Source organism: Emydura macquarii, unplaced genomic scaffold (genome assembly GCF_026122565.2).
Source record: "Emydura macquarii macquarii isolate MOO-44397 ecotype Brisbane River unplaced genomic scaffold, CSIRO-AGI_Emac_v2 contig_18, whole genome shotgun sequence".
Lineage (NCBI taxonomy): Eukaryota > Metazoa > Chordata > Testudines > Chelidae > Emydura > Emydura macquarii.
In genome coordinates this window covers 13076018-13094589 of record NW_027130155.1, presented here as the reverse complement: position 1 = coordinate 13094589, position 18572 = coordinate 13076018, and the positions used below count along the sequence as shown (strand labels likewise).

The following is an 18572-nucleotide window of genomic DNA, read 5'->3' as shown; positions in this document are numbered from 1 at the left end:
ATAAGGCCCTGAATATCGGGACTGGTCCCTATAAAATGGGGACACCTGGTCACCCTAGTCCTATGTAGCTGAGCAGAGAGTGAGGAGTCTTACTCGCCTGAGCAGCTGCTTAGGCCTAGTGCACAATTTTTTGCACTTAAACAGCGTTAGTGCTACAATAAACACTTCAACAGAAGAAACAAGGGATGCAGTTCTGCTACCAATGATGTCAACAGCAAAGATCTTGCTGAGATCACTGGGAGTAGGGCCCAGGGTATGTATGCAGCATAGTGACAGAGACATTTTTGTAATTCAGGGAAACTGTACAAACAAAAATTAGTTTGTGAAATGTGACACTGAATGAAACAATGTTATTTCATCTGCCACACTGAATAGTCAAGAGCACAAAAAGTTAAGGTTAAGTAAACTGTGCTGGGGAGAGGGGTTGATGAGTGAGAAGAATTAAACAAAGCATGCAAAAGAACAGAGAACTTACCACAGCCTTGAATAAGACCAAAAGAAGAAAAGAGCATTAAAATCTAATTAGCAAACAGAATGATTCATATCAATCTGTTGTTTACACACCTTATTATTACAGAGGAATGGAAATTCAGCATGGTTGCCAAACATGTCTTAAAGGAACATGCTGGCCTCCCACAATGGTGTGCAGTAGAGAAAAGCGTAAATTCATGCCACAGGGATTGCTCTGAAGAGGCTAAAAGCACAGTACACAGAGTAAAACTACTGTACAGCATATTGCATAGAATCACAGGTGGCTGGAAAGCGAAAGTCAGGAAGAAACACAACAAACTGGCTACTGTGCACAGCTCTAGTTTATGCTGCTTAGACAGATGGGACTGAATACTGAAGTCATTACTCAGGTTTTATTAAATTCTTATTCATACAAAATGTCACTGACCTTGACTTCAAAATCAGTTTTGCCTGAGTAAGGAATGACTAAAAATTGAGGTGCAAATTCTGCTCTCAGTCACAGCAGTGTAAATTCACTCTAACAATTTACACTGATGTAAAAATCCTCAGTAAAGACCTCTGGGTTCAGCCCAGGCAGTTTAATGAACTATTGCTCTATAATTTCATTGTTGACCATACTTGTCCAATTTAATTTCCTTATGAAAAGTGTGTCCAGAATGGTTTTCCCAAAATGTGCACCTTTATATCTATAAATACATGGACTCTGAGGCTGACGTACCTGCCCATAAAAAGCAACGCGATAGTATCGCCCGAACAAACGTTTCTCAGAATTCACTACTTCTGCAACCTTCAGATATGATCGATGGATGTCATAGTACAGATCTGACAGTCTCTAAGATAAAAGGGAAGAGAAAAAGTGCAATGTAAAGTTACAAATTTAAAGGCTTTATTCAGGCTAAATTTGCTTCCATGGGATTTCCAATCATGTGGAGGTGGCTACTTTCTTTATTCTCATCAGCAACTGCAGGAGGTCAATTTCAAGATTTCTGCCTTCTCATGGCCACACAGTTTTAGGGTGATAGTAGCCTTCTTGCACAGCTCCATAGGGAAAGAGGTAAAGTATAAATCTATCCCAACTTGCAGAAAAAAAATCTGCCTGGTGATAGTCTCCTCACATCTTCATGGGCAGTGATGGGGCTACTCATCCTGATTACTGAGCTGTGATTCAGAGAGTGGGGAATGGGATTAAGAGCACATCCTGAGAGCACAGCACAGAAGAGTTAGCTCAGGGGAGGGCATCAGGAGTCTCTTTATACCACCTTTGCACCAAACAGCCCCTCCGTAGTTAGAGCACTACTGCCCTTACATGCCAACACAAGCCAGAATGAGCTCCTGAGTATTCTGTCTAGATACAGCCCTCACTTCTTCTAAGATCCAGTTATTCTATAACTTTATTATTGTAATTTGAACATCTGGTAAAAGCCTTGTTTTGCATTGGGGCCCTGCTTCCTAAATTACGTCCCATACTGTGTTACTTTTCCCCCCAGTTCAAACAAGGAAATCAATGGCCTTGATTATTATCAGGTAATTGCTTTTCTACTTGAAATTAAAGAAAAACAAAACCAAACATGGAATAATTTCAGAATGAAATCTTTTATCCTGAAATTTCTGTTTATTTTTCTGTTTAAGTATATCTAAACATTTTCACTGCTAAAAAGCAATTCTCTCTGATAAATGCATATAGCAATTCATATCCACTCGGTCAAAGTGAATTCACTCGGTCACTCGGTAAAACTAAGGAGAACAGACCTCTAGAAGGGACATATAATGCTAGACATAGACTAAAATCTCTAAATAAAACACGGCTAGAATGTTGATGTAATTTCACTAGGCAGCAATACTGTAGTTTTCATGAGCTTTACAGGCTCATTTGTCCCAAGGAATTTGCACGTGTGATTTTAGTGCCTATGAAAGGAGCAGGATTTGAAATCAGAACCCTTCAATCATTCATAGCACAGGTAAAGCATAGGGGATAGCAATGTAAGTTTCCATCCTCTGTCCCACTAACGTACCCAAACCCCAACCTGGTGGAATCACCTTTGTGCGTTACAGAATAGATCATTTTTTTCATCCAGGTATTAGTCTTTCTACTGGGACTGCCAAAAAGGCGATGGTTTAGGCCCCAATCCTGCAATGCACTCCACGCAGGTGCAGGAACCTGCCTGCTGCTTGAGCTCATTGCAGGTCCGGGCATCAGTCATTATAGTGATGTGGACCGCAATCCTCTTGGAACTGAGCTAAGGCTACTATGCTCATTTCATGTAGGCCATGGAACAGCCACGAAGATGGAGCAACGTTTCCTTCATAGGTGACAATATATGGTCATTTTACTCATGGAGATCTGAATAATGAAAACTATATCTAGGGGATCATGGAGCTACAGAAACCACAGAAAATGTATTTTTGGGGGGTTTCCATAACCTCACACAGGCTTCAGACAAGATATTTTCAACTTACTCATTAAAGACAAAGGAAAAAACTCAGCAATATTAAAATAAAATTAAAATACGCCAATTTAAAGAACAACACTGGCCTGTGTTTTCCTGCTAAGGATAAATGCTACTCTTTGTTTTTTAAGACAGAAATTTTAATTAGAAACCCAACTTACTTTAAAATCTCTTTGTTTTTCAAATACAGCAATGATAGGCTTGTTAACTTCAGCAATCAGTTCATATCTTTCAGACTTCCACAGGTATTCAACACATAATTCCAGCTGCTCCACAAGGATATTCTGTAATCCCCCAAATAAAAATTCCATGCTTGTCAATTGCATTTGGTAATTATGATGACATCAACAGTACATACACATGGTTTTATTTCAATATGATTTCTTCTAAACATTAGGTTAGTATTGTCATTAAAAAGTTTAGTAAGAAATTGGTGAAAATCATTTGGCAACCTACTAGAGTCTCATGTAGGACTAAGTACCATCACCTTAAAAGCTCAAAATGTCAAAAACAATAACTTTCCAAAGCTTCAGAAACCACCAGTGATCATGTACCTGCAGCCATACCACCTGGTGCCATGCTTCTGCAAGCTACCACAAGAGAAGTAATGCCAGGCTGGTTCAGTCAGTGCTTGAGCCTTTGAAGAACACGTAGGTGATAAAGAAAGTGATGCCACCTACTGGATCACTAGCACTCTTCCATCAGAGTCATCGACAAGCCAATGGATAAGATATAAAACATTGGTAGACAGAAAATATACCCCCTAGCACTTTATGGAGAAGCAGGAGGTTGTCTTAATCAGGGTTTCCCGCCCATATTGCAATTCTGGTACTTTACAATTGGTTTAGCTAAAATTCCATCCCTGTTATTTCAATTGGATATTCTTGTGGCTTTACTGAGCACCGTTAAACAGTTGCCATATGTCAGGTGAAAGAAGTCTGCATTGTAGTCTGCATTTGGCAAAGTAATCCTTTGATATTATTTATCACATTTAGTGTGCAGGCATCATATAAAAGAAATGCATGTGTATCTTTTAGCAAAGGCTACACTATAGATTTAGGATAGAACTAGAAATAAGTTCTTTTCCCCTCACCAGTAACACCCATTGCAAATAATTCAGTTCTTAATCCAAATTACAAACGAGAGACTTTTAAAGATTGGGAAAACCATGGAATACATACAGTTGGCCACATATTCAGTAAAGAAACTTTTCTAACTTATTTAGTAATCAAAACTGCCTTTGACTGGCCCACTTTTCCATGATACCAGTGCTTCCAAATTAGGCATTATAGTTCTCAATTTTCTTGAAAAACTGTTTTATACCGAAAGCTAATTTTAATAGGAGTGATAGCATCCGGTCAATCAGAAAACAAAAAATTATAGCTAATTTATCTAAAACTTTAGAGAAAACTGTCTGAACAAAAAAAGTCCATCTATGCCATGCTGGGAAGAGGACCTAGATAAACAAATTACTCCAGAGAAATGAGGGCTGCTCTGGAAAAGAGCATCAACAACCTCATAGCACAATAAAAGAAAATTTCTTTAAGACACTGTTTCAGAGGTACCTCACACCAACTAGCTATATGTTGAAGAAACTGTGGTGAAAGAAGAGATTTTATGAATGTATGGTGGGCATGTCCAGTCATTAGAGAGTATTGGATACAATCTGTAACCAAATATCACAGCTAATCCTTTACTAATCCTCCTGAGGCTTCCTGGTGGAAATGGTCACACAAGAGGAAATGAAGAATTTAATCTCTCATCTGCAGGTAGCTTGGCTTTTGGTAGCCTCTCATTGGAAAAAGAAAAATAGTCCAACCATAGAGCAATGGCTCAAGAACATGGGAGGTTGTTGTTATAGAAAAATGAACACACCAATTCCATACTTAGCAAAACAAACAGAGGATAAATTGATATTTAGATATTTGGTTACCTTTTACTCAATATTCAAAGTACATTCTCACCTAGAAAAATACTCAACACACCTTTCCAATTTTTCGGAACATGAATATTTGATAGACATTCTTGGTTTGTTAAATTTGTGTATAGAGATTTCACTCAATTTAATAAAATCACTAGAAACGACATGTCATAGGTGTGGTAATGATGCTCTGTCACATGATAACATTCTGCTAAATAGAGAGATCTGGTTACTATATTCCTTTATAATGTCTCTTTAAACCAAAGCTCGTTGCTGTAATGATTGTTTTGCTTCTGCTACTTACATGACAAGGATTTGTAAACCTGTTAACACTTCCTAAATAAATACGTAGTTTAAAAAAACCCCTCAAAGTAATCAAGTTAAAAGAATACAAAATATTATTATTTAAATGCTACCATGGCTAACCTCATTATATGGAGTATCTTGCATTCCAAAGTCTTCTTTCATAGCTCCTTCTTCTTTTATGTTTGGAGTAATATTTAGAAAAGCTGGCCATCCCATGGAAAACAAGCCTTGAAGTACAAGTCATAACAATACTAATTAACACTTGTATAACCATAGATTTTAAAAGGCTATAGAATATTGTTAAAGAATAATCCATTTTATTTGGCTAGGATTTTTACTTTTTTTTTAAACAATCCAAGTGATGAGTGGCACAAATGGAACTGATTGAATTTATGACACATTATTATAAGTTCCCTCTGTGGCATAAATCCACTTGTCTAGGCAGATACATTAAAATGTACTCATACTGCAATCATCTCAGAGAAATCTATTCCTGTCCTTAGCATTTCACTACTCTACTCCACCACTCCACAGTGTGTTCTATCACTGGCAACCTGTATAAAATAACACGTACAAGACAGTATTCTGCAGTAATGGCACAATAGTATTGCTATAGGGTTAGAGTCTGCCACCCTTACTCATGTTGACTAGTACAATCGGCCCTTATCCTGCAGAGACTTACATACATATTTACCTTCACACTATGAGTAGTTCTTTTGAAGTCAATGAGAGTACTCACAGAGCATAGAATTAAACATGTATGGGAACCTTTGCCATACTGGGCCTGACTTTGTAAGTAGTTCAGTGGTTCTCAGCTAGACTACTTACAAAATATAGTATTACTCACCATGGGTAAGATAGGCAGCATCTGGCTCCCTGTGACTTGGGACACTAATACCTTAATACTTTTTAAAAGGGAAATCTGCCAGAGAAGACAATCTTCAGAAACACATGATGTTTAGTTTAACAGCAGAAAAATGTGGAGGACTGTAATCTATTAAACTTAGAGTTAAATATGATATCCCACTGCACATGGAAACACATAGGCACACACCTATCTTACCCATTCTACCCCGTGGTTATGTATGTTCTTTACATGTCCTTTACCATCACACTCCCCTACTTGACAAAAAGCACACTTCACTTCCTTAGTACATTTCTTGTCTCTCTCCTGCAGGTGACATGACTTCACCATTTATGAGTGATCAGATTACTCTGTCCTTTCCAAAACACACACCTTATTTTTTCCCCAAGATATTTATTCTCTTTTCCACAGAAGCAGCTGTGCCAATAGAGCTAGCTCATGGTGAGAACCACAATGAAATGTAAGTTTAATAAACTAATGGAGATTGGCAGGGGAACAATATATTTAAAGAAAAAAACATCCCATTTTTTATTTCTCTGCTATGCTCTAAGTAAAATAATCTAGACTGACAATTATGTGTAGACAATCGGATATTAGGCCTGATCCTCCTCAAACTGAGGTCAAATGGGAGTTTTGTCACAGACATCAGTAAGAGCAGGACCAGCCTCGTTGCCAGGTTGATCCCGCAGCGACACTACTGATATTTATAAGCCTCAGTAAAATGACATTCAGTAGGTATTTTACATGATTCCACTTCTCAGGATTAGTATAACTAAAGGCTTTAAATTTTCTTTAAAAATTAATGCTTCTTCCTTTTCATAGATTCTAGCCCCAATCTATGCATTTAGTGGGTTTTCTATGTTAATGTGAGAAGAAAAGATATTATTGCCAATTCTGAAAATGGTATTGCAAATGATTGGGAAGCTGAATATTTTAATTTGAACATCAATTCCAAGAAGAGCAGCATTATAGTAACTGCAACAATTTATTTTTTTTTTATTCCCACTCCTCCCAAATGAGGTGATTATATGTAGCCATAAAATTTTGTGGCTGGAAAAGTCACCCAGTTGGGATTAAGGTCCAAAAGTCCTGACAAAGTCCAGGAATTTTATCCAAAATGTAATCACATGTTTTTCTGCACTACCATTTCTCATTACACCAAATAAATGGTTGAATCATAAAACCTGATTTATCATAAATTCTTAAAAAAAAGACCCAGTCACACAAACTGAGGTGTCTCTCCTGCAAGACTTGGCTCCATTTGACTTGCTGTTGTAAATACAGGCATGTACCATCTTGCAAGAGATACTCCTGCACCTTGCAGAATTGGGGCTTTAATGTTTTATCATATGATAAGGAAGAAAATGAACTCCAGTTAAAAAACAATCCATCATGTACTATGTATAATTTCATTATCTGGATGTTAATTTTTTCTGACTGTACAATCAAGGTCTTGTTTTTATCTCTGTTATTGGATATTGATGATGTATAATTGTTAAATAATTTTCTCTCTTTTAAGCAGTTCATCTCACTTTGAGATGTAAATTATAGGCTCATATTATGACATGTATCTTTGTGCAAAACTCCCACTGACTAAAGTGGAGGAAGTTCCAAGCATGGATCAGTGGCAGAATGGCTTATTGTTGGTAAACACTGTAATTAGTGACATACTGTACAATTCATCAAGATAATTAAATAGTCCAACCAAAATTAGTATCAGAAAAGTAACACAATATTTCCTTGTAGTAATTGCTTTCTATTAAAAACACAATCATGCAACATAATTCTTTTCCCTTTTGAGAATATCATCTTTCACTAGATCAGTTAAAGAGCAGTAACTCAATTCCCTAACTGATGTTATCTGACCCATAAGCAGGCATGGTTAGAACACTCACTTCCTCCATTGTGAGTAGTTAGTAACAGATTACTATCAGAGACTTGAGCATCTTCCAGGAGCATACGTGAGGTACAAATCTTTTCCATTTTCCAGTAACCTATGGTAGTGTAAGATGTTATTAGTATACTGCTATTGGTATGTGTTAATAACATGCATATTTAATAATGACACACTAACAAATGAAGCATTCTCCTTTAGCACTAAAAAGCTAAACATTCAATTAACCTCTAATGCATAAAATACATATTTTATTATGCTCTTAAAACCAAAGTTTACTAGTCATAGGTCTTAAACATATGTGACAAGTACAAGCAACAGGATAACTTGAAAAGAACACAAATGTGATCAGAATGAAGTAAGTCAGTTGCAAAATGTGTTTAGTTATATAATTCTCTACATTAATTATTGCCTTTGAATACATTTAACTTACCCTTTCTTTTCAGGTATTCTGCAATCAGGGCAGCTATATGGATATAGCACATAGCAGCCTGAAAACAGAGATCATATACATATATTAAAGCATACCCCATATCTTACATTATTAGTTTGATGAGGGTCATAAACCCTCCTCACTTTTCAAAATACATTTTGGGAAAAGGGAAACAAACTTAGTCTGACAATTTGAAGAAATCATAGGTCAATGGGCTTCACATAATCATTTAATACAAATAATATTTTTGTCAAAAAGAAAAATTTGTGCTATGATCCAGATCATCTCCTGTGCTGGAAAAAAAAAACCCAGAAGGGAATGGAAACTCCATAGTCTTGTCTTCATTAGGAAATTACATGATGTTTAAACACAATTTTAACAGCTGAATTAGCTAATATGATGCTGACAATGACCTTGTGGTCACTGTAAACAAAGACAAATCATGCTCCGCAAGGTGTCAGCTAGCCATGGTTAATCTCTGGTATACAGATTGTAATATACGTCATATCCAGGCATTCTTCAACCCAGTCCATATAATATTTCAGTCATGGGAGGGAGACTGCACGTTTTGCTTAGATAATAACACCTAGCTCTTCTAGAGTACTTTTCATCTGTAGATCTCAATCTAAATATAGCTTAATTTCTTTGTCTGATGTAAATTACCTCTGATAAATCTCCATTTCTAGCATGAATCTTGGCCATGCTTTCAAGCCAAGTCCTTCGTAATTCAGGTGTACTGGCATAAGAGTTTGCTAGGCTGTACTGAAGGTCTACAAGCATCTCTGGGTCCTTCTCATGTTCCTTCATCTGAGCTGTGGCCATTAAAACTGTCCTGATGCGTTTAGTCAGGTCTTTCACCTCTGCTGGAAAGTGACTGTTCTTTGGAAAACATAAGCAATGAATCATTGAAAAGGCCTACAAAGCCATACTTTTATCATGTCAAACTATAGTATCACCTCTGAATGGGTCTGAAGTCAATGGAAAGACTCCTATTTATATTAGGCTCATAGTCCTGTTATATGCACATATTTGACACAGTTCTCTGCCATTTATTTACAGATATGTCACAGCATCCATTAGAAACCCTAGTCCATATTCTGATTTCAGTTACACCCTGTCTATATGAAGTAACTCCACTGAAGTCAATGAACTGATGCTGGTGTAACAGGTGGAAATCTGGCCATTTGTTTCTAAACAGTTAATAATTTATTGCCAGATTCAGATACACTTACTGATGCAAGTAATACCTCACTCCACAGGGAGCCACACTGACTTCAGTGGCAGAAGGTAGTATTCAGTGTGACAAATGGCATCTCAGTCTGGCCCGTAGCCATTTGAAACCACACAAGATTAAAATTTGGTTCTCCTACTGGCCAGATCATAGATTATTTCTCAAAAAATATTTAAGTCAGCTCTGCTGTTTTTCTTTTTGAGATGGACAATAATAAATTCTGACTTTCAAGGTATGGGGTTGTATGTGTTTATTTTTGTTTCTTTGCACAGGTGTAGAGAGCAAAACGATACAGAAAAATAAAATTGTGCTTTTCTTTTGGCTGGCAGAGCTGAGAATGCTGCAAAAGCAGAACACATGGATAAAAGGTTAGCAGATCAAAGAAGATCAAAGCTGCCCTTTAATAAGATAAAATATAGCTGAGACTCCCATGTTACTTACACTGATTTTACATCAGTATAACTATTGATTTCAATGGATTTACTCCTGATTTACACTGCTAGTGAAAGGAGAGTAAGCTCTAAAGTATAAAGTTGAAAATGTTTCTTGAAAAGAGTTGAATCAGAACGTAAAAAAATATACATGTTGTGATTTAAAACTGTTTTCTAAAACATTTAGCTGAGTGGGGTCTAAATAGTCATTAAAATAATACTTACTATGAGTTAAGCCCCTTATTTTGGATTAGCAAATTGTTCACAAACCAATCTGGGATTTCTATTAATGTAGTTATTATTCATAAGTATTTGCTAAATAGCTTGGAAGAATAATTTTTAGCATAAGTATCATCTGGGAACTGTTAACTTCAACTACATGCTATTCATAGTGTTTCACTGGTCACATGGCATAATTTCTGCTCCATGATTGGATGAGTGAAACATTTTCAAGAGGAGAATAACAAATAGTGAATGACAAATAATAAGGTTTTCAGATGAATAAACTTTCATGCTAAATTTATTAAGATTTTGGGATTCACTAACATTTACATGAGTTCCTGGCAGTTGCCTGAATACTTGAGAAAATAATATGAACCATGAATCACTATAGAACTAAGACAGTCCTTTTATTCATGATGTTATTTGTGACTCAGCTCTTCCTAACATTCAATCATCTATCACACGTAGTGATAGACACCAAATCTTTCTTACTTTCATCTGCTTGTCTCCATTAGCAAAATTATTTATTATTGCGAGTGAATGTTGAAACCGAGACCCGCCAATCCCTGCATCTGCAATCAACTGGCTTACAGCTTTGATGAGCTATAGGTGAAAAGGAAAAAAGAACAAGGTATGGTTACTAAAGGAAAGCAAAGTTTGTTTATAGTTTTTATTCCCTGCTTTAAAAAATTAGCAAGAGTTGGGGGCAATAGGGAGAGAAAAAAGGGCTTTCCACAAATATTTTATCAAGACAAAATATAAGCATATAAATTAATATAAATAACAAATCATCTTATATACGTGTGATTGTTTACATTTAAAAATGTTAAAAATGTTAAAAAATCCTGCCTCATCACAGTATTACTCCAGTTTTATGTCCATGTACCTGTACTGATTGAATCACACTGCTGTGAAATTGGAGGGGTGAGTTAAGCCCACTTTGTTGAAACACTGGGTCAGATCTAGTTTGCAGATTGGGTCAGATATGCTCCAAATGCTATTTGTTGTGCCTGTGATGCAAGGAAACCATAAACCTGACTTAACTGGCCAATTAGTTAAGTTTGCAGCTGCTTTGCATCACCAGAACAAAGCAAAGCAGCTGGAACAAACTAGTGAATCTAGCCCAATGTTTTCAGACCTGCCAGAAAAATTAGAATGACAGAGAAATTGTGATTTGCAGAATTCAAAGAGTCGTTTCAGTGGAATATTTTATATAGCCATATGTTTAAAGTACATATTATACTTCACTCACCTGTAGATGGGACCTGACTATTGACTTCTGTTTGTTAAATTCAAAGTTTTTTCTCATGAAAAAATAAAGAAGAGCTGACGCCTCTGTCTGAGTTGACCGTGACCTATGATTACAACATTTCAGGATTTCATAGCAGAATGATCCACACAGGTCTGCTTGCCCTTGAAAAAACGCTGAAGGAAACTACAGGAAAAAAATGACAAAATGTTTAGCACTTCTCCCACTCCTTGCTACATTCATTCTGAGCCAACATATTTTGTGTCAAACTCTGTCTCTCTCACACACCAGTGGCTAGCCAAAACATTTGCCACTAACTGAACATTCTCCTGTGTGTAAAAATGAGAGCAAGTGAAAATGGTGTGTGCAAGTTACACACAAATTCTGTTGTGTACAAAGCATCAATCAAATTCACCTTCAGGAAAGTAGAAACAATGTCATGTGCACTGAAAACGTAGTGAGATGCAGCAGTTGCAATGAAAATAGCATAGCCAAACAAGGGGAGTGGGGAGAGTTCAGACCCCATTATAAATAAAAGCTGGCCAGTGAGAAGAACAAAGTTTTGAATGGTACAGAATACGAGAGCTGGGGAAATAATGGATTTTTTTGATCCACTGGCAGTCCTGAAAATTTGAAAAAATGCCTTTCAATTTGACCAAAACCAAAAAATTTCAAAATATTTGGTGAACCCAAAAGTTTAAAAAAAAACATCTTGGGTTGAATCAAATGTTTCTGTTGACCTGAAATAAAACATTTCAATGTGAGCATTTTCAAATGTTTTTGAATTGCTTTAAATGAATTGAAAAGAAATTACAAAACAAAAAGTTGTTTCAAACCAAAAATTGAAACATTCCTATCTTGGAGTGGGAGAAGGTTGCAAAGAGGGTGAGGTTATTTTCAGAACAAACTATTTGGTGAACTTGGCATGAATTTGTAAAACAGTTCAGCGTTGCCGAATCCAGTATTTTTGCCAAAAAACATTTTGGTGAAAAATTTTGCTGTGCTCTGTTGATTACTATGCCTTCATGCCACAGAAAGCCAGTGTGCCCCTTGTGGCCAACAGCCTGAATAGCATTAGAAGGCAGAGAGCATAGGATGTAAAGGTGCCAGCAGCTACTGATCATAGGATGGAAACAGCAGAAAACAGAAGAAATGAGAGTAGGGAGAAGATAAGCATGTTTGGCGCAGATCTAGATTGCTATTATTGTTATGAGATTGTTATCCCCACAAGAACCACTATTGAGATCAATATGCCTAGAGACGTTTGGAGAAAGAACACAACCCTTGCAGGTAATGGGATGGATGGATCTCATGACGTTAGATCGTTACTCTCCTGCCACAGCACATGCTCCTCTGGCTCCTGGCAGTCTGGTGTGTAATTTAAAGCTGTCTGTGGCTGGTTTCTTTTATGCTTCCCTTGGCCTTTGAGCTATGTGGCTGGAAGAGGTATGAGCATATATATATATATATATATATTTTTTTTTTTTTTTTTTTTGCAATTTACAACCATTTTGGAAGAATGGCATGTAGCTTAAACTTTTCTCTACTACTGTGTTACATGCAAGAGACTGGAGAATCAGATCAATTTTGTTTAATGTTACAAAATTACAATAGCATTTCTCCCACTTCTCCTCAGCCATCACTACCATCCATCTGCCATATCCTGATTATTTTTTTAAAAGGGTCTCAACTCCATCTCTGATTTTGCGATCGTGTAGCTTTTAGACCTGATTCCCAGGCACAGTGAGGTAGTTCAATGTCTAAGTGCTAGAAAATGCTCCCATAATTATAAGCACTTGCAAAACTGCAAGTAGTAAATCAGAGGGTCTTTTTCAACAATGATCCCTAAATACCAATGAAATGAAGAGACAGAGCACCTTAAAGTGTGAAATCCTCCACAAAGTTGGATTTGTTGCAGTGCCCTGCCAACCTCATGTAACAGCTTTCAAATGGAATAAAAGTATAGTTACCTTGCTCACAAACAACCGCAAAGCAGCAAAGACATGCTTGAGGGCTATCGCTGACTGATTGACTTGCAAAAAGAGTAGGTAGGTGTCAAAGACCTTTTTCATCAGTGCATTCTGGCAATCAGATTGCTGGAGTTGTCTCTGAAAAGTCAGCACACAAACAAGATTGTCACATTTTTAAAATAAGGGAATAGAAAATGGTTCCTTTGTTTTTCTGCACCAAGTCTAATGTGTCCAAGTGTGGTGGTATCTTTAATGTCTGCCCTACAAATGCTTAGTGGTTAGCAGCAACATAAGGCAGTCCCAGTGGGCTGCAGGCTCTTCACACCTACAATAATATGGGACCATTGTTTTCCACTGTTTGTTCTCCCCACTCATTAACACTAACTATGAAACATACCACTTAGGGACTCATGAGAACTCGGCTCTTTTGATGGCTTCCACTTTCTATCTGTGCGACCTTGAGCGAGTCACATAGGCCAACATTTTCTAACTTAAGTGCCTACAGTTAGGCACCTAAATCCATATTACAAGAATGGCTTGATCAGTGACCTGATTTTAAGAGGTGCTGAGCATCCACTGAACTGCCATTGACTTCAGTAGGAGCTATTTCAGCATGTCTGCAATTCAGGTGACTTTTATTCAAGTGCCTCAGCATGGAGTTAGCAGCCTAAGCTTTATGCATCCAAGTTCAAAAAGTTTGTCCTTAGCTTTTCTGTGCCTCAGTTTCTCTATGTTTAAAATGTGGATAATACTTACTCACCTTTGTAAAGGTGCTGAGATTCTTTAATGACAGGTTTATATGAGATCAAAGCATTACTATTATTACACCATAGCAAGTGATGGATCATCCCTTTTCCTAGCTCTTCTGCTCAGACAGAGCACTTTAGGCCAATACTTGCAGGGGGGCTTACTAGACCCCTCTGCCTTCCCTCCCAAAAACCCCTCTGTAATGGAATGATTTGGCATTACATTTATTTCTTTTTAATGTCCTCAGGGGCATTTTGAGACTCATTTAAAATTCTCTTTTTGCTCAAACCTATGACTCCATTTCAAGCAGAATGTGCGACAATGGAACATACCTGGTGATACTGAGTGAAAAGACACAGCAGGTCAAGAATGGTGAGGCAAACCTCTGTGGCAATATTTGCCTCTGTGTCCACGTAGTATACAATGTCCGTTTCATTGGAGCTGCCTACAGCAAAAGAAGTGGGACGAGAACAACAAAGTGAGTATCAAAATAAATAATTCTACAACTGGATCAGAACTGCTTCCAAAGTCCAATACAAACAGTCTTTCCTAAATGTGCATGTAAGTTAAAGCGGCCGGGGGAGGGGGGAGGAGGGAGGAGGAAGAGGAGACGGGGGAGAAAAGGGGGCAACGCTGTTTGCTTCAATTTTGTAACAACTTTTCAACTTTACAGAATATTGTTTCTTTGTTTTCTTTTTTCATCGCAGATTACATTCAGCCTGATGGGATTTGAACAATGAATTAGGCCATGTTTACACTAGCACTTATGTCGACAAAACGTTTTGTCGCTCAGCAATGTGGAAAAAAAACCAACCTAGCCCTGAGAGACATAAATTTTGCCGACATAAGTGCTCGTGTGCACACCACTATGTTGGTGGGAGACGCTACTGCTGCTCATCGGGCTGGTTTTATTATGTTGACGGGAGAGCTCTCTCCTGTTGCCATAACGCAGCTACATGAGCGCTCTTGCAGCGGCACAGCTCTATCGGTACAGCTGTGCCGCTGCCAGCTTGTAATGGCCTTAGAGCCAATCATCACATTTCTCTCAGAAAAAATTAATGTGCAATAAACAAATACGTATTTGAGATTTTCTGTCACAGTTTGCCCCAGTTAACTATCTTTTTCAGGTCTGTCTGTCTGTATCTTCTTGGTCTGTTAAGGGCTAACTGTAGGGTATATTAGGTTGTGTGTGTAGAGGGCATTAAACCAGTTGTAGCTGATGCAGTTAGCAAATGATTAGTCCCTCAGAAGGAAAGGACAGGGGCTTACCCCCAACCATTCTCCCTGGTTTCCAACCCCATGTGCTACCATGGAATGGGAAGGGGGTTTGTTCCCTGAAAAATCATGTTTCCTGAGATCCACAACACTCAAGAGAGCTGTCAAAAGCCATCCAAGTGGAGACCATGTGCCTCAGCACTCTGACCTTGACTCCCCCAGCTTCCATTTCAATATGACTCTGAAGGAGACCTTTCATTCATAGACTTTAAGGCCAGAAGGTAATAGTATGATAATCTAGTCTCCTACATGCCATATGCCAGGAAGTTTTACCCACATCAACCCCATAACTTCTGTCTGAGCTAGAGCGTGGCCTTCAAAGGACCTGGGGAAAGTAAACTTTTCTATAATAATTATTATATATATAAAAGAGCAGTGTACATTCATTTCAGCATCCACTTTAGTTGTGCAGAAAGGGAATGGATACTGTCCTCACCTGTTTAGGATATCACTGGAGGAACTAAAACTCCCCCTCGCCTTGCATTCAGGGATTACAAGTATTAGGATTCTGGCTGTCCACAGCATAAAAACACGATAGGAGTGGCAAATGGAGAAGAGAGCCCCTCTGAGCCTTCCCTCTTGGAACACCCATGTTCTGCAAGAATCTGGCCCTATTTGTTCATATGTGAGTAAGCAAATGCTTGACTTGTCTGTAAATGCTATAATTCTAGAACGATATTCTAATGCTACAATTCACTCCAGTGAGCTGCAATGCTATAGGGGAAAAGAACGGACATGTATTTTTTAAAGATGGGGTATCTACTGTAAGAGCTCATATTACTGCATTCTGTGACTGACACAGAACTTCATTATTATAGTTAAACAGACACACATGTAGGCATATTTTAAGGATACCTGTTATTTTTTGAATGTCCAATATCCACTACATTTTAATGAGCACACAAGATATTGCCTCCTAATTTTAGGATTAAAAGGAAAATTGCCATGTAAGATTCTAAAGCATCCATTTTCATAAAAATCTGCTTTCTACAGATCAAAGCAACAGGATGTGGAAATGACAAGGAAATAACAATTTACAGCAGTTAGTGCCACGCTGTATTTTGAAGACTTTCATTTGTAATGATTAAAGATGGTTGAAAAACTCAGAATTTTGAAATTTTTAGATGGAAAATGGCACAATTTTTTCCTAAAATTATTTGCAAAGTCCCATTTTTTTTACCAGCTCTAATATGTATACCATTTCAGTTATTGCTCATCTGATTGTACAACATTCCTGGGGCCAGATTCTTAGGGGGTGTAAATAATCATGGAACTCAATGAGGCAGGCAAAAACATGGGTGGTGTAAATCCATTGAAGTCAATGAGAAGTCAGCACCTCTGAAAATCAAACTGCTAATTTTGTTTTCTAAATATGGGATTAAGTGCTTATCTGCAGGTTCTGATGTTTGAGTGTTGGCCTTTTTTATCTTTACAGGTCTATAGCCCAACTATTAATATTCATACAAATACCATTTCAGCCCTTAGGGCCTGATTCAAAACCCATTGAAATCAATGTAAATACTCTCACTGACATCAATGGACTTTGGATCAGACTCTTAGATACTATGGTGATGGGCTTTATAGAGAAAGCTAAGATAGAGAGATAGACAGATAAATAGATTTGTTTCCTTTGTACTTACTTGCAATGCTGCTGTCTATCATTTGCTTTTTGCCACGGATTATTGGTAACGTTTGTGATCTGCTGTCTATCATTTGCAAGAGTTTGGGGTTGGAAAATGCATTTTTGCCACGGATTATTGGTAACGTTTGTGATCTGTGATATTTGTTGCCATCATGACTGGATGTAGAATGCACCCTGAAATTGAAAGGGCACCATTTTTTGTTTAAATGTTGTTATCATGTCCCTATAGTTTTTCCATGTCACTCAGAATTATCTGAAATATTTCTCAATGACCGTAAGTCATAACTACCTCCTCATCTGTCCCCACTAGGAGTAACCTGCCCAAAAAGAGGTCCTTCTACTAGTGTACACAGAAGGTGGAAAATCAGGACTCAAGGCAATAATAGTTTCAGCAATAAAATGAGCATTTATATCTAATTTCCTGTACACTAAAAATGTCTTTGATTTGTTTATAATTATTTGATTATATTAAAACATTTTTATTTTCAAAAAAGCTAATCTCCCTTTCAATGGCCAGATTTTATTCAGCCAACATGCTGAAAATCAGGTTCTAAGTGTCACAATAGGAATGGCTGGGTGAAAATCTGACCCCAACTGTTGAGTACTTGAAAAATCTTACCCTGGGCTACTTTGAAAATCTGGCTCCACATCTACATGAAAATATATCATTAGTCAGCAAATGTAAATAAATCAACCATAAACTTCAAAATCAGAGAGCAAATTAGAAGGGCCATTGGAAAGTCACAATATTTTATTTCTCTCTTAACACGTGCCTTCGCCATTCCTTAAAAACATTTTTTATAGCCAAAACGGCTAGCTGCTGCTTTGGGAGGATGCAGACTGTAGCAGTCACTGGAAACAGCTGCAGTGCGCTTCGTTTGTGGTGGTTCTCATGTAAACGTGCAGTAAAACAATGGCCTCATCATGCTTTAATTCAAAGGCACTTTGCCAGTTCCAGCTGTGAAAATGAGATCAGTGCTTATTCAGAGGGAGGGAGGGGGAGGGGGTGGATAGGAGGTGGGAGGAGGAACGAATGCTTCCTTTTCCGCATGTTTTATATGCCATGATACAGGCTTATGATGTTGGGCATTATTGGGTTTAAATCAGCTGCGCATAAACAGTTTTATCTGAAAAGCACAAAACAGTGTGAACAGAGTCTTTCCCAACCTCCTCTTAGACAAAGATTACCAACCACGTGGAGTTAGAAATTCAGTCCCTTCATTCCTTGTCTCCTGGCTTGGCTGCTCTTAGGGTTTCTACCTCAGGCCTTGATCTTCTTTATCTAGAAAACTTCCCTGATTTTCAGATGAGGCAATAAGTCGCCTGCCTCGAAGAGTCAACAGAACCCACTGAACCTTTCCCCAGCAGGATCGACACCTGCTAGCATGTTATAAACACACACACTGATTTTCCCCTCAAGTGGGCATAAAGGCTATTTATTACAAGATACGTTTTACTTCTGCAATTT

At 37.7% G+C, this 18572-nt stretch overlaps 1 protein-coding gene across 10 annotated transcripts in view; it reads right to left on the bottom strand.

Annotated features, from left to right (window-relative positions):
- Window positions 1–18572, bottom strand: part of DOCK10 (dedicator of cytokinesis 10) — a 213013-nt gene that overhangs the window by 23072 nt on the left and 171369 nt on the right. For 6 of the 10 annotated variants that reach the window (XM_067562553.1, XM_067562432.1, XM_067562498.1 and 3 more), the window contains 11 exons: window positions 17103–17278; window positions 14520–14632; window positions 13441–13578; window positions 11474–11656; window positions 10714–10824; window positions 9001–9216; window positions 8338–8395; window positions 7906–8004; window positions 5266–5372; window positions 3080–3202; window positions 1190–1303 (listed from right to left, as the gene is read on the bottom strand). In XM_067562553.1, the coding sequence (XP_067418654.1) occupies window positions 1190–1303; window positions 3080–3202; window positions 5266–5372; window positions 7906–8004; window positions 8338–8395; window positions 9001–9216; window positions 10714–10824; window positions 11474–11656; window positions 13441–13578; window positions 14520–14632; window positions 17103–17278 (1438 nt within the window). The remainder of the gene's footprint in view (window positions 1–1189; window positions 1304–3079; window positions 3203–5265; window positions 5373–7905; window positions 8005–8337; window positions 8396–9000; window positions 9217–10713; window positions 10825–11473; window positions 11657–13440; window positions 13579–14519; window positions 14633–17102; window positions 17279–18572) is intronic. The other 4 variants (XM_067562620.1, XM_067562748.1, XM_067562798.1 and 1 more) reach the window with 2 other exon arrangements.